Below are 21548 nucleotides of genomic sequence, written 5' to 3' on the forward strand. Positions count from 1 at the left end.
CACGCATCACTTCAACATGCCCCATATCACCGATCTGTCCCACCTCGAGGAGCCTGGTGCTCGGGAATGCGAATATTGAACGTCTCCCAGTCCAGCAGGTCCTGGTAGGGCTGCAAGCGCGCAAAATCAAACGCCATAACATCACATCGCAGCACCATGAGCGACAGGAGGGGTACACACACGCACACACACACACACACACACACTCACACACACACACACACACGAATTGTCATTCATCCATACGCACCAGCACGTAGTGATCGACGACAATGACGGGGATGGCGCCCGCAGCCATGATCTATGAGGCATGAAAAGGGGTGGCAGGAGATGGAAGGTAGGTAAGACCACAAACAGGACTGACATCGTCTGCAACACACACACACACACACACACACACACACATACACACACACACACCTGAAGGAGTGGTAGCCAAATCCTTCCACGATGAGCCCAAACTTGGTCTCCAGCGCCAGATCCGTGTACGTGTACTTGTTGAACTCTTTCTCTGCCTGCTTGCACGAGGGGTCATATCCAGCCTTCCCCCTCACGGCCCATTCGCTCCTCGCCAAACCACCGGCACGCGCACACCAACACAATGTCCCTGCGCATACACGAGCGATGTGTATGTGTGAGTGAGAGAGGTGGATCCAGACAGATACACACACAGCACCAACGCCAGCTGACTCCGAGGCAACGCACGACACACACACGGAACACACGATAACACACAACACTCGCACGCGCAGCACGACACACCTGCCGTTGTGCAGCTTGAGGAGGTGGTTGCGCATGGCATCAAGAACGAGCAGACTTGGTGGTGCTGCTGCACAACAGGGAAAGAAGACACATGTCAAGCAGCGGCACCACAACAGGTTTGGAGTGAGGTTGCAGCGGCTACAAGAAGGGCGAGGGGTGGTGCAATGAGCGACACCAACCCCTCAAAACCCAGCAGCAGCAGCAGCAGTGAATATCGAACCCCACATCGCACCACGTCACAACACACACGCATGCATGCACAGACCTGAAGGTGACGAGGTATTTCCTGTTTGTGCGGGCGGGACGCGTCACTGCTCCGATGTGAATGAATGAATGTCACCATGGAGAAGAGTGGCATGGGCACATCGAGGCCGTCACGGTGGTGGAATTCACTGAGGTGGTGTGATGAGATGGAACACACAGGATTGGTGAAGCGTGTAAGCATCAGCAGTCGCACATGGTGCGTGCCAACCCCCTATGCACTTCTGTTCCAACACATGCACACACACACATACACACACCAACCTGTGTCAGCACCGTGGATTGACGAGGAGGAGGTGATGGACGAGCCAGGGCGTGCCACACAGCAAGCCGTTGCCGGCCAACACACAACACCATACCACTTCTGGAACGGACAGGGTAGTTGAGTCCACCGCACTTGCAGCTGCATCGACTGAGGATGGATGGCGAGTTGCATGGAATGCCGTGGCAGGAAAAGGCCATTGTCCACAGCCACGCCGCTGTTCCACTTGCATCCGCCGTGTAGCAGCTCACCAAGCGTGGTGTCTGTTGTGCTCGTGCTGCGATCAGTGGTCACACCCATAGAGGAGGGTTGTTGTGAGCCAGCACGCACACCGCCTGCAGTGCCCACATGGCTCAACCGGCTTGCAGACTGTTGATGATGGTAGTGTCATCCACTGCCGCTGTCACTGCTGCTGTCACTGCTGTTGCTGTTGTTGATGGGCTGATGATGAGCACAGGGGTGGTGGGAGTTGCATCACAGGGAGGGATGCCGTAGATGAGGCCGTTGCTGGCGACGACGCCACCAATCCCCAATCGCAAGTTGCCACTGCCCTTGCTGAGTGCATCTTGGATGCTGTTGCCAGACGGTGGGCTGACTGACAGTGTTTGTGGCTGGTGTCACATGTATGCAAACGGGCCAAGAAGGAGACTTGTTTGTGGTTGTTCACTGCCTGCTGGCTGGCTTGCCGTGCACTTGTCGTGCTTTTGTCCCGGTCGCAAGCAGCACAGCAGTTGGTACCCCCCTTCCCTTTCGTTCCTCCACGCAGAGCACTGCTCCTTGTCAAGCCGTTCGCCCTGCGTGTGCGTGCATGTGCATGCTTGTGCGTGCCTGTGCGTGTCTGTGCGTCTGCCTTCCATCACACAGCAGTGAACCCCTTTCAACAACAAAGCAGAAAGTGCTGACTCGGCACAATTCTGTTTGTGTTTGTGTTTTGTGGAAGAAGACAAGAATGCGTGTAACAGCAGTGACAGCGCTGCTGTGGTTGGTGGCAGTGGCTGTGAGCGTCGTCCAAGCTCAAGTCCAATGCACCAACCTCCAAGATCAAGGTGTGAGTGTGTGTGTGTGTGTGTGTGAAACGAGTTGCGTGCGCATCCCCTCGTCCCATCGCTGCTCTCACCTACCAACACCTCTTCCCCCCCCCACCCCACATCGTCACAGGATGCTTCAGGGACAGTGCTGACAATCGAACGTTTGCGTTTGCTGGCAACATGGCGCAGACGTCCATGACGCGTGAGGCGTGTGCCACGCTCTGCTACACCTTCAACTTTTCGCTCAGCGCCGTTGAGTACGGCTACCAATGCTTCTGCGGCACCCAAGCTGAATTCCACCGCGCAGTCTCGGCGGTGTGTGTGTGTGTGTGTGTGTGTGTGTGTGTGTGTGTGTGTGTGTGTGTGTGTGTGTGTGTGTGTGTGTGTGTGTGTGTGTGTGTGTGTGTGTGTGTGTGTGTGTGTGTGTGCATCCGTGCGAAACTCCTGCTTGTTCATTCACGCCATGCATGCGCCATCCCACCTCCCCATCTCATGCCACTCTCTGCCACGCGTCTTGTGCACAGTACAAGCGTGGGTTCGTGGATGGCGGCGCACTCGCTGCCATGTGCTCGTACGCCAGCATCAACGGCGTGCCGTCGTGTGCGAACAACTTGCTGCTCAATAACATCGTGCGCGGGCAGTGGAAACGTGACATGGTGACGATTGGAACAGACTGCGGTGCCATTGCAAACATGGTCAACGCCAACAAGTACGCCCGCGACCCCGTCGACGCCGTCGCAAAGACGCTGAACGGCGGCGCGGACATGGAGCTCGGGGAGACATACTTCACCACAAACGGCTATTTGGAGCAGGCTGTGCAGCAGAACCGCACAACAATCAACACGGTGAACAACGCCGTGCGGCGGGTGCTCTACATCCGCTTCATCACGGGCCAGTTTGATCCCATCGATGCTACGCCGTACACTTCCATTGGCCTCGACGGCATCAACAGCGCGCGTCACCAACAGGTTGGGAGGCACCTGCATGTATGTGTGTGTATGTGCGTGCGTGCGTGCGTGTGTGTGTGCGTGCGTGTGTGTGTGTGTGTGCGTGTGCGTGTGTGTGTGTGTGCGTGTGTGTGTGTGTGTGTGTCTGTATACGTGTGCGTGTGTGTGTGCGTGTGTGTGTGTGCGTGTGTGTCTGTGTGTGTGTGTCTGTGACTGTCTGTCTTGAGCAGCGCGGCCCATGCCCACTCCTCTGCCCGCTTCTGCGCCCCTCCCCTCCCCCCGCCCCACCCAACTTGACTCACACTATCCATCAACCTCTGGCCCTTCTTCAACACGCAGATCAACTTTGAGGCTGCAATACAAGGGCTGGTACTGCTCAAGAACGACGACCGCGCGCTTCCGCTCTCAACTGCCACGAAGGTGTTGGCACACGCAATGCGGTGGCATGCACCGATGTAATCAGGCCTGTTTTTGCACCATCTCTCTGTCTCCTCACTCACGATCCAAACCCCATTCACGTTGCCGTTGTCGTCATCAGGTTGCAGTGGTTGGTCCTCACAGCATCACGCGCGGCAGCCTTCTTTCAGATTACGCGGGTGAGCAGAGCGGGATGCTGGTTTTGTTTGGTCTCTATGGCACCAGTGTGCACGCCACTTATTCTGAGCTTCCACACGCGACGCACACACATCTACGCACACACACACACACATCTACGCACACACACACACACACATCTACGCACACACACGCGCACATCAACACACACGCACACACACATCTACGCACACACAAACACACATCTACGTACACACACACATACACATCTACGCACACACGCAGGCGACCAGCAGTGCTTCTCTGGGTCTGATGACTGCATTCCCACCATTGGGGAATGGATCACAAAAGTCAACACAAACGGACACACGCGCGTGCAGCAAGGCGTGGACATCAACAGTCAGAACACAAGCGGCATCCAAGCAGCACTGGACGCCGTCTCAGTGAGTGCAGCGTTGGATGCGTGATGACAGGGCATGAAGCAAGTGACACCAGCCGCTGACTTACCATCATGAATGGTTTTCTCTACCTCACCCTGCATCGTGCACACCACACATCCTTGTCTTGCCTTGTGAAGACGTCTGACGTCGTGGTGCTGTGTCTGGGGATTGATCGCAGCGTCGAACACGAAGGCATCGACCGCACCAGCACGGATCTGCCTGGTCTGCAAACGTCGTTTGCACAGCAGGTGCTCAAGACTGCCGGAAACAAACGCGTCATTCTCGTCCTCATCAATGGCGGCGCTCTCTCCATCGACGGTCTCACCAAAGGTGGCCCACTCGCTCATGTGGTTGCGTGGGCGTTTGTGTATGTGTATGTGCATGTGTTATGTGCATGTGTGTACGCGTATGTGTGTGTTTACGTGTATGTGCAAGTGTGTGTAAATGTGCATGTGCATGTGTATGCGTATGTGCATGTGTATGTGTATGTGCATGTGTATGTGAATATCTGTACGTGTATATGTGTGTGTGTGTTTGTAAGTCATTATTTATGCACGTGTGTCGATTTGCATTCTCAGTCACAATGCCTCCCACACCCACACCACATCATCCCCCCCCCCCTCATTCACACGATCATCGTCAGGGCCGGCTGCGATTGTGGAGGCGTTTTATCCCGCGCTGCGTGGTGCTGAAGCGCTCGCCAGGACGCTCTTTGGCGAACACAACAGGTGTCACGTGGCTGCTGCAGCTGTGGTTCTTCGTGGCTGGGGACGCTGGTCTTCTGCTTGCTGATCTTGCTGGTTGCGAGTCCCATGTGACATGGGCGCCGGCTCATCTTCCCTTCCCTCTCACCATTTTGTCATCACCATCAACGCGTCAGATTTGGCAAGCTGCCATACACCATTTATTCGTCGTCATTCCAACAGGAATGCGAGCTCACGGATATGCAGATGTCTCCTCACGCCAATGTATGCACTGGGGTGTGCGTGTGTTTTCCACACGCTTGTGTGTTGAATCGTCCTTTGGGTGCTTATCTTCCGTCGTCCAAACACAAACACAGCCATGCACACACGCGCGCGCGCACCACCATCAGCTCACCCCATCGCCTTTCCCTTCACTGTTTCACGTTTCAGTGCAAAGGCCGCACGTACCGCTACTACATGGGCCAGCCCTTATATCCGTTTGGGTTTGGGCTGAGCTACACGTCTTTTGATGCGTCGTGTTCTGCCAACACAACACGCTCGGTACGACAACGCATTCACACGCGTTTTGGGGTTGTTACTCGTGTTGCACATGTGATGCACACTTCAAACACAATCATCTCGCTCCTTCATTCTTTCCATTGACTTCCTTACCTCCCACAGCACACACACACACACACACACACACACACACACACACACACACACACACACACACACACACACACACATGTTTGCCGCATCGCAGGTTCCCGTGCAAGTGAAGTGCACAGTGACGAACAAAGATCAGCACCAAGCCGGAGATGAAGTGATCATGGTCTATCACAAGTTAGTCCAGGGGGGTGTGCGTGCGTGTGTGTGTGTGTGTGTGTGTGTGTGTGTGTGTGTGTGTGTGAAGATGTCTTGGTCACATAACAACGCTGTTGTATTCCCTTGAACACATGTTCGAACATGTACCCCTACATTGCTCAACTAATCACCCCACCACCCCACCATCATCATCACCAGCGTGTCTGCGGCGATCCGCGCGGCAGCCCCTCACCCGATTCCAAACCGCGCCCTCGTCGGATTTGAACGCGTCTCGCTTGCGCCGTCGCAGACACAGACCATCGAATTCACGTGCGCCATCCTGCATGCGCTGTCCGTGTTGTCCATGTGTATGTGTGTGTGTATGTGTGTGTGTATGTGTGTGCGTGCGTGTGTGTGCACTTCTATGCCAAGACAGTCACTCCTCTTCATCCTCCACCTTTGCATCTCACCAGCTCATTCATCATCTCATTCACTTCACATTGCAGGTTGAGCACGGACGCGTTTGAGGTGACGACAACCAGTGGTGGACAGAAACTCTATTCGGGGAGCCACTCGCTCATCTTCACAAACGGAAACACCTTTGAGCAAGTGCTGCAGTTCAGCATCGATGGATGAGTGTCATTTGGTGTCGACACTTTCACACGCGCACAACTCAAAACACACACACACACACAACTCAAAACACACACGCCCACACACACATTCGTTCCACGCCACCTTCCATGCGATCTTTTCCCACTGCACATTCATTGCTTGCGTTGCTGCTGAGTTACTCCTTTATTTTCTCTGCGTGTGTTACTTCCCACTCAAGCAGCGGCAACTTAAGAAAATCACACGAACAAAACTCAAATGTGGTGAATGTCTGCACCACGAAAGAAACAAGCAATCACAATCACAATTCATCTCACAATCTGACGATTGGATGTGGAAGCGTGTGACCATCATGGTTGCTTGGCGTCGCGTTGTGCGCGCGTGTGTTCGCGATCAAACGGCAAGCATAACGGCGTGCTGGTCTCCGCCGTCAATCTGACGACGCGTCATGGAACACGACACGCGACGTGAGATGGTGGTGCCTAATCGAGGCATGCATTTGGGCACACACAAGTACAGGCATGCACACACGCACACACGCACACACACATGTACACGCTCAGAATACTCATGCACACACTCGCACACGTGCTCACCTTTGCAAGACGCTTTCCTTCGATTCTGCTGCCCGTCACCTCCATGGGGACCAACACGTCCTGGCAAATGCACATTGTGACGCGTCCACAACACGCGCGTCAACGAATAGCCGCTCAGAAAGATGTCCTTACACAAACACACATACACATACACAACCACACGTACGTACACGTACACGTACACGTACACGTGCACACACACACAACCGCACACACACACACAACCGCACACACACACACACACACGCACACGCACACACACGCACAAACACGCACAGAAACTCTCGCACACCTCATCTGATGCTGCGGTGAGCTGGTTGTTCTCGCCGAAACCCCACGCAAACGCCTTGTCAGCCGCCATTGCGTAGGACGTCACAGATCCCGCGCCAATGGACGTGATCTAAACACGTTGGGGGGGGGGGCGGCGATGATGTGATTGTGGAATTGGCGGTGGTGACGATAATGTGAGCACGTGAGCGTGTACATGAGGTTGAAGGGATCTAACGCAGCAAAGCAACTCAGCAGACACGTGAATCCATCGCACGCATTGCAGTCGCGGCCTCTCACCTTCTTGTCAGCGAGGGCCTTCACCTCGACGGGGCTGTCGGCACATGAACAGTTTGCAGAGCAAACACACGCGTGAAAACGGGCAGAGCGAGAGGGAAGAAGCACCAAAGTTGAACTTGCACAAATATGCACACATCAGTCGCACACACACACACACCCATATGAAATCGCCATCACCTGCTCTGGGTCTGCTCGTTGCCCTGTCCAAGACAACCGCTCTCCCCGCGACCAAGCGCGTAAACCTGAAGGTGAAAGTGGACAGAAGCATCAGAACAACACAGCACGACATGTCAGCCCAGAGCACACGCACACAACATGTCAAACACACACGCAAGCACATGCACGCACGCACGCACACGCACACGCACACACGGAAGCATACACGATTTGCATGCAGACAACGCGCGACCGCACCTTGCCGTCGCCCATGAGGAAGAGGGTGTGGTGCTGCCCGCCAGCAACCTCAACAATCGTGCCCTACACACACACACACACACACACACACACACACACACACACATATATATATATATATATATATACACGAGCACACGCACACACACACACACACCCACGAGCACAATGTGATGTCAAGTACCGCACTCCCTTTGTCAGAGAACAAGAGACAAGTCGAGCACAGACATGCTCTGCGTTGCCCGCTGCTCAATGGCTGCCCATTCACAAATGCGTCTCGCTCGTCTCGCTACCTGCGGGATGTTGTCTGCCTTTTGCGGATGGAAGACGCAGTTCGCCTCCACGTCCGCAGACTGCTCCTCGCTGCAGGGGCGTGGGTGAGAGTACATCATCCAGGCAGGGTCAGCAGGGGCGTGTGTAGGGGGAAGGGGCAACACAAACGTACAAGTTGATCACAGACACACACACACACACGCGTACAAGCAGAACGTACTCGCGCTTGATGCCGAGCTGAAAGTAGTTGTTGAGGCCCCACGCCCACACGTTGTTCTGCACATCATTGCACACACACACACACACACACACACACACACACGTCAGATGCAAGGTGCAAACAAGGGTGTTTGTGAAACGCATCTTGACGCACGTGTGCATTGCACGTTTGCAAGCGGATGCTCACCTGTGCGTCGATGGCGTATGATCCCCACGTGGTGGCGAAAATCTTCGTCACCTGAAAACACACACATGCATGAGGATACACACATGCATGAGGATACACACATGCATGAGGATACACACATGCATGTGAGCGTACGAACACGTGCGCACAGACGCACACATGCACACGCAAACACACGTACACACACGAGCCATGAGCAAACCCCATCAACGCAGTCTCGAACCTGCTTGATGCGCGGCACGGGCTGCGGTGTGAGGATTCGCCTGCAGATGAAGCGGACGAGAACACAAACCCGGTAGCCATGCATATATGAGCTCTTGATGCAGACACACATGACGCAAATGTGCCCCACAACAGCACACGACAGCACAACAACACGTCCCCACACCACGAGCAGGCGCTGACTTGAGGAAGGAGGATGAAGTGCGGCGCTTGACGACCCATTCCGGCGTATCGCGCGTGACCCGGCACGAGTCCCGCTGCGTCTGCGGCTCCGTGAGGCGGCCGAGCTGGCCCTGCCGTCCGTTGCCCAGCGTAAACACCTGTGCACACACAGTCATGGGGCGACAGGTATGGTGAGAGGTGGTGGAAAGTGTTGAGTGGAGGTGAGAGGAGGAGATTGATCGCATGCACATGCACGTGAACAACAGCCCGCCAAATGTGTGTTTGTGCACGTCCACACACGCAAACGTACACACAAACACATGCACGCATGGATCTGACCTTGCCGGCGTCTGTGAGGATCATGAGATGGTTGCTGCCGGATGCAATGTCTGCTGCTGTTGGCGGCTGGCGGTAGCGGCGACCGTTGGCCGGCGGAAACACTTTTGCAAACGTCACCTGGCGCTCAATCGAGTCGCTAAAGGCAATTGCACCATCATCATCCTGTATGTGTGTGTGTATGCGTTTTCATGTGTGTGTATGTGTGTGTATGCGTTTTCATGTGTGTGTGTTCATGTGTATGTGTGTGTATGCGTTTTCATGTGTGTGTGTGTGTGTGTCAGCATCTGCGTGAGCATCTGTGTCACGAATCACGTCGAGTTGCACGTTTTACCGCCCGTGTGCTGCAAGACGCGCTTTGCCTCCCCCCCCCCTCTATCGCTCCCATTCCCCAACTTGAAAGGAGCTTACGCGGAAGAGGCCGCACATGTACACGTCGCCCTCCGTCGTGAGCACGGCTGTGTGACTGTCGCCAGCCGTGACCTGCGCACGCACGAGAGTGGATGGTGTGATGAAGATCGTGCATCAGCTGTGGTATGAGCGTGCAAGGGAGGGAGAGAGAGAGAGAGAGAGAGAGAGAGAGAGAGAGAGAGAGAGAGAGAGAGAGAGAGAGAGAGAGACGGTGGTGGTTACATTGAAGCGAAGCAACACGCACGGGATATGGTGCTCGAACCTTGACAATGGTGAGGCCCTCCAGGCCGCCGGCAACACCAGGTGTCATCTCATCCTCGCCCTTGGCTGCAGACACACAAGCAGCAGCATTGGACAGTGGTGTGAATCGAGATGCAATGGTGGCAGAGAATGTGCACGCACACACACAAGTATGCAGACACGCACACACACAAGTATGCAGACACGCACACACACAAGTATGCAGACACGCACACGCATGCACGCAGACACACACACACACACACGCACACACACATATACACATGCACGCAGACACACACACATATGCAGACGCGCAGACACACACACACGCACACAGACACACACACACACCTGCGCGACCAAGTGCAGCTTCGTCGTTGCACCCAAAGGTGTGAACCTGCGAGTGAACAGATACAAGCAGTTGTCAGCTTGAAATGTTGCAACAACAAGTATGATGCACTGCCACTGACGAATTAAGCACCAACACAAGCGACAACACCACAAGCACCCACTGACCAACCTTGCCATCTTCGCCGAGGACAACCGTGTGCATGCCACCGCAGCACACATCAAGGGCCTGACACGAAGGCGAGAGAGGGAATGGAAGAAGATGGAACAGTGAAGACGATTGAGCATAAATCAACAGAGTGAACAAGGAGGAGAGCGTGATTCAAATACCATGGGCAAAGCATCTTTACTACACACACCCTCACACACACACACACACACACTCACTCACACACTCACACCCACACACTCACTCACATACACACCACACACACACTCACACCCACACACTCACTCACATACACACCACACACACACTCACACACACTCTCTCTCACTCCAACACATCTACACACTCTCTTCGCTGCCTCCGCACCTCACTCTTGTGCGCACACCTTCTTGCCCTCGAGGGAGCCGGCGAGCGGGGTGGGCTTGCGGCGGTGATCACAGCCGAGGCCGCGCCCAAGCTGGCCCACACTGTTGGTGCCAATCACATACGGGTCACCCAGCTCCTTGGGTGCGTCCAGCACTGAGCAGCAGAGCAACAGAGCAACAGCATGCACAGTGAATCACCTCACTGAAGCTCTTCTCGCACTGAAGCTCTTCTCGCACTGAAGCTCTTCTCACACTGAAGCTCTTCTCACACTGCAACGGACGCACACACACAAACACACAAACACACACACACACACACACAAACACACACACACACACACACACAAACACACACACACACACACACACACACACACACACACACGCACACACACACACACACACACACACACACACAAAAACACACATACACACGCGCGCGCACTCTCTGCCTCCCTCCTCCCATTCCTCCACATGCATACGCACCTTTGGCACGCTTGGCGTCATCGCCGGCGTTGTCGCGGGAGGCGGCAGTGCGCTTCATATCCACTGGTTGCACGAGTCTGTGTGTGAAAAACGGTCAAGGCAAAATTGCCTTTTTGAAAACAAAAATTCGAACCACACACGCACAAAGGCAAAATTGACTTTGGAAAAAAAAAAACGGCAACGACGACCGCTGCACACCATTCAAACGACTGCACCGCAACACGACACGACCACCGAACAAGACAACACACCATGGCCGATGTGATCCACACGGGGCTCATGGTGCCCATGGTGCGCACCAACACCAGCACTTCTCCCCCACCAGTGCAGCCACCACCGCAACCACAGATACAACAACAACAACAACAACAACAACAGCAGCACAACACTAGAGTGATGACCAAACCACGACACCGGGATGTGCGCAGTGGCGTGGAGGGACTGCAGAGCCGCATCCCAGCCCCACGCGTGTTCGTGCGTGAGGGAGGGTCGACGCGAGCTGCTGCAGCTACATATCCCACTGCGTCCTCCTCAATGGCTGCCTCGACGGCTGCGCACATTCCGCCACGCGTCATGGCCAACGTGCGCCGAGAAGCTGCGGCCACCACCGACGACCACCCACCCGCAGTCACAGCCACAGCCAGCACCACAGTGCCTCCCTCATTAGCACAACGACTACATCAACAGCAACAACAGCAGCACCGGCCATCGCGAGTGCTGCCAGGCTCCAGCTCCGTGCGATCCCGTGCCGGGCGACGAGCCAGCAAAGCACGGAAGGTGGCGGTGATACAACACTCGCCAAAGCCGAGTGACCCACGCCAGCGGTCGCGTCGCAGGACGGCCAGCCCACTCAACATGGAGGAGGATACACGCAAGGCTGCCAAGCGGGAACAGACGCGCAAGCAAACCCACGTGCCTGCACCCCAGGTCGCGCTACGCACGAGAAACTGCAATGAGGACCAGCTGCTGCACATGTCAAGCACGTTCAACCACCGTGACTACATCGTTCGGCGCCCGACGGCAACCAACGCGGACAGCACAGCCACGGAGCGCAAGGCCTTGGCGGCGGCTAATTACCAACCGCACGTGCGCCCAGCCTCGAAGTACACACGCGACCAAATCCAACACATCATGCGCGAACAGCGAAAACAGCGAGCTGTAAGCCTTGCGTTGCTGGTCTGTACTTGTAAATGCGCATGTGTATGTGTGTGTGTGTGCGCGTGCGTGCGTGTCTCTGCGTATCATCTGAGTGCCATGGCAGTTGCAATCTCATGACTGTATTTATGCGTGCTTTGCTACTTTCCTGCAGGCCGAGCGAGCTGAGGCGCAACGTAAAGAGGAAGAAAAGCAACGCACCGTCCAGGTATCGCAACACACACTCACAAACACACACACACACACACACACTCACTCACACATAGGCTGTGCTGATGGCTAATATCTCGCATTGCACCCACTCACCACACAACGCGTTTGCGTGCGCAGGAGCGTCTTGCACAGCTCGACGCCGCACGACAGAAACTCGTGCATGCTGGTCCGTCGGCGCAGGCAGGCAAACACCGCAGAACACAGGTGCAACTGCATGCACGCATCATGCAAAATGAGGGGATGTGTGTGTGTGTGTGTGTGTTCTGTGTGTGTGTGTGCGCGCGTGTGTATTGCGTTGCACTTGAGCGCTTGACCGCTTGAACTGATACACACGCGCTCACTCGCTTGCTCACTTTGCACCCAACTTGCCCCCACCCCTTCCAGCCATCGAAGAAGCTTGGTGAAGAGCGACCGTGGCGGCAACAGAGACCACGTGCTCAGCGCAGCAGCAGCCGTGAGCACTTGAGGATGAAGAAACAGCAGCAGCGAATGCAGCGCCAGCAGCAACAGGACGAGGAGGAGGGAGAGAAGCACCAGCAACAGAACGAGCAACAGGACGAGCGACGTGGTGTGGCGTCAACAGCTATGGCGAGGAGGGATGGTCCATCAGCACCTGGTGTGCGGGCACACCGACGCATTCAGGGGCAGCGCAGACACGAGGACCGACAACAACAGCGGCTGTTGGCGCGCGTGGATGAAATGATGGAGGAAGCGTCTGATGGTGATGAGGTGCCGATGAGCGAACACCAACCCCGTGCCGGTGACCTGCAGCCTGGACCAGCAACTGCTGCTTCGAACGATGCTGACGACGGTGACGGCCATGCACAACCACAACGGAGGGAAGACAGCGAGCAGCCCCGTGGGGTACGTCCATCGTCATGACACACACACACACACATACACATACACGTCACATATGCACATACACGTACACACACATACACATACACGTGCACACATACACAGACACGTACATACATATACACGTACACAGACACGCATACACAGACACGTGCACACATATACACAGACACGTGCACAGACACACATACACAGACATACACGCACACATATACACAGACACACACCCACGAACACGCACACAGTCTGCGCTCACCCAAACACGTCTCTCCCTGTCTTCCGTCTGTACAGGCTGTGCTTGAGTCGATGCTGTCGCTGCTCCAGCGCGTGGAGGACGTGGAGAATCACAACATGTGGGCCGCATCCATCGCCACCGCCGAACAGCTGCTGTCATGTCTCGCACAGGACAGGAGGCAGCAGCGACACGTGCGCGCTAATGAAGATGATGACGATCATGATGGTGGTGGTGGTGATGATGACGATGGTGGTAATGCCACTCCATCAGCACCACGTGTTGAAGTGGTTCAGGCGAGCAACAGCAACGGTACGCCTAGCGACAGCGACCACGGCTTCAGTGATGCTGATGATGATGACGACAATAACGGGACAGCTGGCCCTGGCCTCGGGTTTGCTTCCGCTCAACCGCTGCCTGGCGTCGAAAGCGTGCGCGCTCTTGTCGCACGTCAACGCATGGAGGTGAGCTGTTCTTCTGTGCTGCTGGCGTCTCGTATTACATGTGGCCGCAACCCCATCTTCTTCTGTTTCCTAACCCCCAACCCCTCACAAACACACACACACACACACACACACAAACACACACACACATACACACCTCACCTTACGCGTCATCCAACCCCACCCACCCCCTCCGTGCAGCAACTTGCGTCCCGCCATGTTGCCCGGCGGCAACAGCAGCAGCAGCAGCAGAGCCACGCCTGGCGCGTCGATGCTCCACAACAGCAGAGCAGAGATCCGCAGTACCCGTGGCGGTATGACTCACCAGACACATCGTCTTCATCGTCGTCGTCGTCAGCATTGCATGCAATCGGTCGTGGTGGTGTTGACCGGTTGCTGGCGAGCGCATCAGGGGTGCACGGCGCCATCGCGGAACACAGCACTGGCACTGACCGTGATAACAACAACGACGATGACAACTACGATGGTGGCGATGGTGACGGCCTACGCGGTTTGGATGAACCAATCCTGGACATTTTCTTCCGCAAACACCAACACCAACAGCGGCAGCAGGAGGTTGAGGGACAGCGAAGCACGAGAAAGACAACCGTCGTGACGCCACCAACACCGCCGTCATCAGCATCGCGTGCCGTGCTGGATGTGACTGCCCCTTACAACGTCCCAGCAGAGGACCAGGCAGCGGCAGCAGTTGCACCGCAAACCACGAGGAGCGATCGTCCACAGAAGGACGACACGGGCGTGCGTAGAGACGAGCAACAGCAGCAGCAACAACAACAACATCTTCAGGAAGAGGAGCTAGCAGTCGTGGCGGCAACAGCTTCGGAAGGCACTGTTGATACCGAAATGAGTGCTGCTGCTGATGAGGATGGTGGCGAAGGTGGTGACGTGAGCGAACGACACGATGTTGACGACCGTCACGGTTCAGCTTCGACGCAGGTGGTGACTGAGCAGCAGCACTCACGTGACACTGCTGGTGAAGCGGAGGCTGAAAAGGGGGAAGACGGTGAAGAAAACGAAGCACAGATGGATGATTCGCTGTATGTGAGCGATGTACACGATGATGCAGCACATCCACCACCACCACCACCACAACAACAACAACAACAACAACAACAACAACAACAACAACAACAACAACAACAACAACAACAACAACAACCGCGGCTGACGCCTGCTGAACTGGAGATGAAACTGAGACAGCAACTGTCGCTACACGACCTCCTCAACGACACGGTGAGCACCACATTCACAATCAAGTACACCCTCGCCAACCACATTCACCAACTCACTCACTCGCTCACTCACTCTTTCCCTTCCTGCCTTCCAGCTGCGCCACGCCACACAGGCTGAAGAGGCAAAGGCCGGAACAGAGGCAAAGCAGGAGACAGCAAGACTTGCACAGGTGCGAATAACGAATTACCTCTTCTGCTCAGCTTTGACACAGTGCTTGTGTTGGTTTTTGCACCCGCATTCACACAAGCACAAGCACGAACACAAGCGCCTTGCACGCCACGCAAACACACGCACACACACTCATCCCCCACCACGTCCCACACAACACACTCACTCCCTCCTCTCACCACACCCTTCCCTGCAGGCATACGCTGCGCTGCAGCACGAGCTGGAGGCGGAGCGCGCAGAACAGCAGCGGCAGGAGCAGCATTACGCAACACAACAGCAGCGGGCGCGCGATGACGCAAGACTGCAGCAGCGCGCAGCCGTTGTGGAGCAGCAGGCCGTGCACAACGAAGCCATGGCGCAGCTGATTGCGCAGCACAAGGACGACCTTGCTCGCTTGGCGGCGGAGACGGGCCAGTCGGTTGCATCTGTCGTGTCGCAGGTGGTGGAGCGAGCGAGCGACGCCGCGACACAGGCAGCAGCCGGCCAGCGTGAAGCAACAGACGCCATTCGCACCATGGCCACGAGCTTCCAGGCACACGTGCAAGTCTCGCACCAGGCGGAACTGCAGCGAATGCAGCAGCAGTTGGAGGCGCTGGGACGACAGCACGAGCAGCTGCGACGTGATGCCGACACGGGTCGATGGCAATCGGAACGTCGGAGGTCTTCGCGACAGCAGCGGGGACGTGGACGGCGGAGCGAGAGCGAATACAGCAGCTACGATGATGACTTTGATGATGACCATGATGATGAGTACACGCGTGACTTTGATGATGAAGAGGGGAGTCCAAGCGTGACCCGCACACGCGAATCCGTGTCGCGCTCCCGCTCTCCTGTATCGCATCGACGCGCTGGTGCTGATCGTGATCGTGATCGTGATCGTGATGATGACGACGACGTGGACACCGGTGGTGACGATGATGGCGTGATTCCCACGAGCATGTCGCGTGGCAGCGTGTCTGAGAACGTGGTGGAGAGCATTGTTGATGATGGCGGTGACGGCGCTGCTGGGTCTGACGTGGTGTCGGATGCAATTGGCGTTGACAGCGACATGCCGTCGGCAGCGGAAGTGGCCAGTGGCCAATTTCCATCGCACTCGCACACATCCGCAAGCGGCGCCGTTGCAGAGGACATTGCGAGCGCATCGCACGTGAGCAGTGAAATTGCAACTGAGCCGTCAGCACGCCAGCGAGCATCCTCCCACCCAAGCACAGCGTCTGCTGTGAGTGACGAAGAAGATGAGGAAGGGGGCAGATATGGCGACGATTACTCCGATGACTTTGAAGCGGAAACCAGCGAGGTACAGACATCCGAGCAACAACAACAACAACAACAACAACAACAACGAGAGCCGGCTGTGTCGGTGCTTGATGGTCTTGATGCGCACATTGGGGCGCGCGATTCCCTGGTGGAGAGCATGCGGCGGCGGCTGCAGCTGATACGGGAGCAGGACCGACTGTTGGAGCAGCAGTACGAGCAGCTCATGTCTGCACGCGGTTTTCGTCGTGACTACCAAGATGCACCGCAGCAGCAGCAGCAGCCATTGCCGCCTCTGCCACGGGCGGGTGGCGGTGATGCGATGATGTACGCGCGTGTGCGAACGCTCGTCACCACGGAAACACAGACGTCCCCATCGCCCATCGATGAACGCCGGCAGCAGCGACCACACAGGCACCAATCAGCAGCGAGAAGCGGCACTATGTCAAGCGTGGAGGAAGAGGAGGGTGTGCACGACCCTGCATTGTCACCACTATCACGCTCGCCAGCACCATCATCATCTGCTGCTGCTGCAGGATTATCCTCCGCCAGCCGTCATCGCCAGAGCGATCATCGCTATCGTCGTCACCGCTCCGCCAGTCCGTCCGCTCCCACGACGGCAGAGGACATACGCACGTCGCACTCACCACCATCAGACGGCGTTGTGACAGAGGAGGTCGTAACGGAGGACACAATGAGTGGTCGCCGTCGTGGCAGTGATGATTCTGATGATGGTGGCGTGCCGACAGATGTGAGCGCTACAGATGCAGCGGCGGCTGTTGTGACATCAGATCGTGACGTGATGACTGAGTCGTTTGCTGATGAGGAGGATGACGCCATTGCGACGAGCTATGCGGAAACAGACCAGGTCCAGACGGAGGAAGATGAGGCCGATGGTTACAGTGACGACTTTGATGCCGTCACTTCAACCACGACGACGACGACAACAACAACACAGCGTGCACAGGTCACAACACGCGTTGTGTCCACAAGGAAGGAGGCGCCACTCCACCCTGGCCGCCGTGTCCACGACCGAACAGCAGCAGCAGCATCAACACCAACAGCAGTCGCACGTCATGTTCGTGGTGGTGGTGATGTGGAAGATGACGAAGCAACGCACCAACGCGCGCGTGCACGTGCAACGCAGCAGCTTTTGGATGCGGGTGGTGATGAGCCCTCCTCGGAATCGTCTGTGTTTGAGCGCGCCATGCGTGTGCTTGAGGACCCAGAGCTGCACCCCGCTTTCAGGGAGGCGAGGATGAGGGAGGAGAGACTGAAGCGGCAGCGACGAACCGTGTCTGAACTGATGGAGAAGCAAGCAGCCATCATGGCCCGGCTGAAGGACCTCAAGCGGGAGGAGGAGCGACTGGCCGCGTCAGCTCGCCACGCACTGCAGGGCTCACGGCGCGTTGCTGTCGGTGCCACGGGTGCTGGGGGCGCTGGCGCTGCGCACTATCACCGTCGTCGCAGCGGTGAGCACCTGGAGCATGCCGTGCAACGGTCCATGGCACGATTGGTGGCAGACACGTACGAGCACGAGCGAGGCCACGTGGTGGGCACCAGGGCCGTGGAGACAGCAGAAGATGGGCAGCCAGCGCGACACACGCGGCAGCGGCGGTTTGAGGACGAAGTGTCCGACAGCGGCGGAGGAGTGGGGGAGGAGCTCAGCGGTGTTGCGACTGAACCAAGCGTGGGCGAACACGTGTCGCGTGAAGGAGAGGTGGAGGAAGAGGAGGACATTGGTGGCTACACGGATGACTTTGAAGAGGACGAGGAAGTGGAAGAGTCGGTGCCACTGGCCACTGACGCGGAGAGGACTGGAACGACAGCAGAGGCAGTTTCATCAGAAGGAGGAATCGACACTGATGTCCAGGTTGAGTCTGATGTTGCATCCGAGATTGCAGAAGACGTTGCGGACACAGAGCAACGGCAGCAGGAGGGGGAGTCTTACACGAGCGACGTGTACGATGAAGTCGAAGGCGCCGTCGAGAGCGAAGTGTCCGACCACGTTGAGACGGCCGGTGGCGCATCTGCTGCTGAAGATGAAGTGGCGAGTGATGTTGATGCATCTCGCACGTCGCTCATCGTGAGCGCTGCCAGTCCACGACGACAGCAGCAACGAGAAACAGAACGAGAGGCACTCCCGAGCGATGAGGCTGAATTCAGTGTCGATCGTCGCGCCGCGGAGTTCAAACACAGGAATCGCCCGCTGCCGTCAACTTCCGCTGCCGCTGGCGTGCAGTCGCTGGTGGGGGAGGACGAGGGCGAGGCGTCCATCAGCAACGGCCTGACAGAGAGCGATTCGCAGGAGCGAGAGCTACGCAACACGCTGGCTGAGCTGGAGCACGCGTACGCCGACCAGCGCCGCAAGCTGGTGCTGGAGAAGCGTGAGCGGAGAAAGATGGACCTGACTCGGCGCATCGCGCGATTGCAGTCGAAGCTCGGTCGCGTGGAGAAGGAGGCAGGCACGCTGCACGACAAGCGAGCCGTGGACGAGGAGGACGAGGCGTCATCCATCGCATACACGGGGGACTTTGAAGATGAGGATGAAGAGGGGCGATACGAGGAGACGGACGAGGCCACGCAACTGACGCCCCCGCGCCGCCCGCGTGACCGTGTGTCTACATCAACAGCACCAGCACCAGCACCAGCAGCAAGCTCCGTCAGCCCAGCAAGGACAAGCGAACACGCTGTCACTTCGGATGTGGTGTCGATACGCGAAGAAGCGGGGGTGTCCGAGTCCATCGCGTATTCAGACGACTTTGAAGACGAAGAGGAAGAGGAGGAAGCCATCAGGGCCTCCGGTGCAACGAGCGGGCGCGATGGTGGCGCCGTGGCAGCAGCCGTGCCTTCACGACGTGCTGCTGACGAGGTGGAAAGTGCTGCTGCTTCTGACGTGGTGCCAACCGAGGAGGAGGAAGAAGATGTTGCATCTGACATTGAGGTTGAGGAGGAGAGCATGGGTGTCGTGGAAAGCGAAACCAGTATTGCTGCTGCAAGCGAAGAGACACTGGCGCTGAAGCGCGAGGAAAAGAAAGAGGCGCTACCACCAGCAGCACCAGCGGCGGTGAAAGAAGAACAACAAGTGGGGGAAGAGGCAGTGGAAGAGGAGGAGGAGGAGGAGGAGGAACCATCCGAGGCCATGTACTCGGAAGACTTTGAGGAAGAAGAAGAACCGGAAGAAGAGGAGGATGAACGTGTGCCAGTGGCGGCGGCAGCGATAGCGGCCAAAGAGGAGGAGGAGGAAGAGGAAGAGAAGTCGCACGTTGGTGACGAGCGCATGCCGCCCGCTGTTGGCGTTGCTGCTGCGCGCGTGTCTGAGAAGGAGGCGGCATCTGAGAGCGAAATTGTGACAGAGGAAGAGATTGAGGAGGAAGTGAAGACGGAGGAAGCATCAGACGTCGAACGAAGTGCTGACAAGGAGGAGGAGGCCGTGCAAGCGCCTACGGCGGAGGAAGAGGAGTACAGTGACGACTTTGACGAAGAGGAAGAAGAAGTGGAGGAGGAAGAGCAACCAGTGGGTATTGAGGAGGAGAAGGAAGAAGAAAAACAACTTCAGACGCCGTTGCGGGAGAAGGAAAAGGCAGGGGATTCCATGGCACAGGCCGGTGACGTTGTGCAGTCCATGCTAGACCAAGCGGTGGATGATGCTGTCGACTCCATGCTCAACTTGCTCCGAGACACCACGACAACTACAGCACGGACAACAACAACGACGCCAGCGCCACTACATTTGCAACCGCACGCACGAACTCCGCATTCGCCACGCTCGCCCCACTCCCCGTCATCGTCATCGTCATCGCTCTCCTCCCCACCGCGCTCGCCCGTGAACCTGAACGTGAACGTGAGCATGCCCACATCTCCACAGTCGCCGCCGCACGACGAACCGCTCCCGCCATCGCCACCGGAGCCCGTGCACACGCGCTCGCCGGTTGTTGAGCTGCCACGCCTCATGTCCATTGCGCACAGGGCCGTAGGAAAGGGGCGGGACGACGAACCCATGCCCGAGCTCGCGTGTGATGCCGAGGAGCTGCTGTCGTCGCTGCCGCGTCGCGAGCACGGACTGGCGGTGCTGGTGTTTGACCTCATGCATGACCTCGTCTTCCGACGCCGCCAGGGGCAGGTGAGGGTCTGCATGTTTGTGTGATTGTGTGACATGTTTGTGTGTGTGTGTGTGTGTGTGATTGTGTGTGTGTGTGATTGCATGTGTGTGGCCGTTTGTGTGATTGCGTGTGTGTGGTTGTTTGTGTGTGTGTGATTGTGTGTGTGTGGTTGTTTGTACCGATGTCGGCTTATGTTTTCAATCAACGTGCTTCGATACTGACCATTGTCTCCCAACATCGCAACACCCCGAACACCATTTCCAGGTGACGGTTGGTTATCTGCCGAAACTGTTCAGCCGGCGCCCGCCCCTAACGCGCGGGCAACTGCTGCACGCGACGGAACAGATGTTGACCAAAGCACTCGCCCTGCACACGGAGCCAGACACCCACGTCTTCAGGCAGCACCTCGGCCAGATGGTGCGTGCTGCTGCCGCTGCTCTGTGTGTGTGTGTGTGTGTGTGTGTGTGTGTGTGTGTGTGTGTGTGTGTGTGTCGTCGTTCGTTCTCTACT

The 21548-nt window shown here is 56.7% G+C and overlaps 4 protein-coding genes across 4 annotated transcripts in view; 2 read left to right on the forward strand and 2 right to left on the reverse strand.

Annotated features, from left to right (window-relative positions):
- The window catches only part of PTSG_11756 (uncharacterized protein), a gene marked incomplete at its 3' end in the record, with an annotated part of 8432 nt that extends 6468 nt beyond the window's left edge, over positions 1-1964 (reverse strand). Inside the window, exons 1-6 of the mRNA XM_004997499.1 lie at positions 1288-1964; positions 1028-1154; positions 763-829; positions 450-607; positions 251-301; positions 44-110 (exon numbers count right to left, since the gene is read on the reverse strand). Of these exons, the coding sequence (XP_004997556.1) occupies positions 44-110; positions 251-301; positions 450-607; positions 763-829; positions 1028-1120 (436 nt within the window). The 5' untranslated portion in view covers positions 1121-1154; positions 1288-1964. The remainder of the gene's footprint in view (positions 1-43; positions 111-250; positions 302-449; positions 608-762; positions 830-1027; positions 1155-1287) is intronic.
- An 848-nt stretch (positions 1965-2812) lies between these two features.
- Positions 2813-6611, forward strand: PTSG_01576 (uncharacterized protein). Its single transcript, XM_004997500.1, has 11 exons — positions 2813-3281; positions 3600-3680; positions 3799-3856; positions 4101-4258; positions 4393-4585; positions 4899-4983; positions 5136-5223; positions 5389-5499; positions 5705-5784; positions 5965-6075; positions 6252-6611. The coding sequence occupies exons 1-11, from the start codon at positions 2877-2879 to the stop codon at positions 6379-6381; spliced, it is 1500 nt and encodes a 499-aa protein (XP_004997557.1). The 5' UTR covers positions 2813-2876; the 3' UTR covers positions 6382-6611.
- Positions 6525-11456, reverse strand: PTSG_01577 (uncharacterized protein). The gene is made up of 18 exons (XM_004997501.1): positions 11356-11456; positions 10890-11023; positions 10508-10564; positions 10339-10384; positions 10007-10071; positions 9745-9816; positions 9337-9498; positions 9019-9155; positions 8837-8876; positions 8614-8664; positions 8428-8483; positions 8228-8297; positions 7935-7997; positions 7698-7762; positions 7521-7554; positions 7246-7353; positions 6954-7013; positions 6525-6792 (listed from the first exon to the last, which is right to left on the reverse strand). The coding sequence occupies exons 1-18, from the start codon at positions 11411-11413 to the stop codon at positions 6751-6753; spliced, it is 1320 nt and encodes a 439-aa protein (XP_004997558.1). The 5' UTR covers positions 11414-11456; the 3' UTR covers positions 6525-6750.
- A 108-nt stretch (positions 11457-11564) lies between these two features.
- The window catches only part of PTSG_01578 (uncharacterized protein), a gene marked incomplete at its 3' end in the record, with an annotated part of 10301 nt that continues 317 nt past the window's right edge, over positions 11565-21548 (forward strand). Inside the window, exons 1-9 of the mRNA XM_004997502.1 lie at positions 11565-12513; positions 12665-12718; positions 12841-12927; positions 13108-13587; positions 13876-14280; positions 14461-15165; positions 15608-15682; positions 15878-21058; positions 21303-21455. Coding sequence (XP_004997559.1) covers positions 11608-12513; positions 12665-12718; positions 12841-12927; positions 13108-13587; positions 13876-14280; positions 14461-15165; positions 15608-15682; positions 15878-21058; positions 21303-21455 — 8046 coding nt within the window. The 5' untranslated portion in view covers positions 11565-11607. The remainder of the gene's footprint in view (positions 12514-12664; positions 12719-12840; positions 12928-13107; positions 13588-13875; positions 14281-14460; positions 15166-15607; positions 15683-15877; positions 21059-21302; positions 21456-21548) is intronic.

The sequence above is a fragment of the Salpingoeca rosetta genome (assembly GCF_000188695.1).
Source record: "Salpingoeca rosetta unplaced genomic scaffold supercont1.3, whole genome shotgun sequence".
In the NCBI taxonomy this organism is placed as follows: Eukaryota; class Choanoflagellata; order Craspedida; family Salpingoecidae; genus Salpingoeca; species Salpingoeca rosetta.

Coding starts and splice junctions, on each gene's coding strand:
- PTSG_01576 (XM_004997500.1), top strand. CDS start 2,877: ATGTGCTCGTACGCCAGCATCAACGGCGTGCCGTCGTGTGCGAACAAC. Junction 3,857..4,100: donor CCTTCTTTCAGATTACGCGG/GTGAGCAGAGCG, acceptor GCACACACGCAG/GCGACCAGCAGTGCTTCTCT. Junction 6,076..6,251: donor ACACAGACCATCGAATTCAC/GTGCGCCATCCT, acceptor TTCACATTGCAG/GTTGAGCACGGACGCGTTTG.
- PTSG_01577 (XM_004997501.1), bottom strand. CDS start 11,413: ATGAAGCGCACTGCCGCCTCCCGCGACAACGCCGGCGATGACGCCAAG. Junction 8,298..8,427: donor CAGCTCGGCATCAAGCGCGA/GTACGTTCTGCT, acceptor ACGCCCCTGCAG/CGAGGAGCAGTCTGCGGACG. Junction 6,793..6,953: donor AAGGAAAGCGTCTTGCAAAG/GTGAGCACGTGT, acceptor ACGCGTCGTCAG/ATTGACGGCGGAGACCAGCA.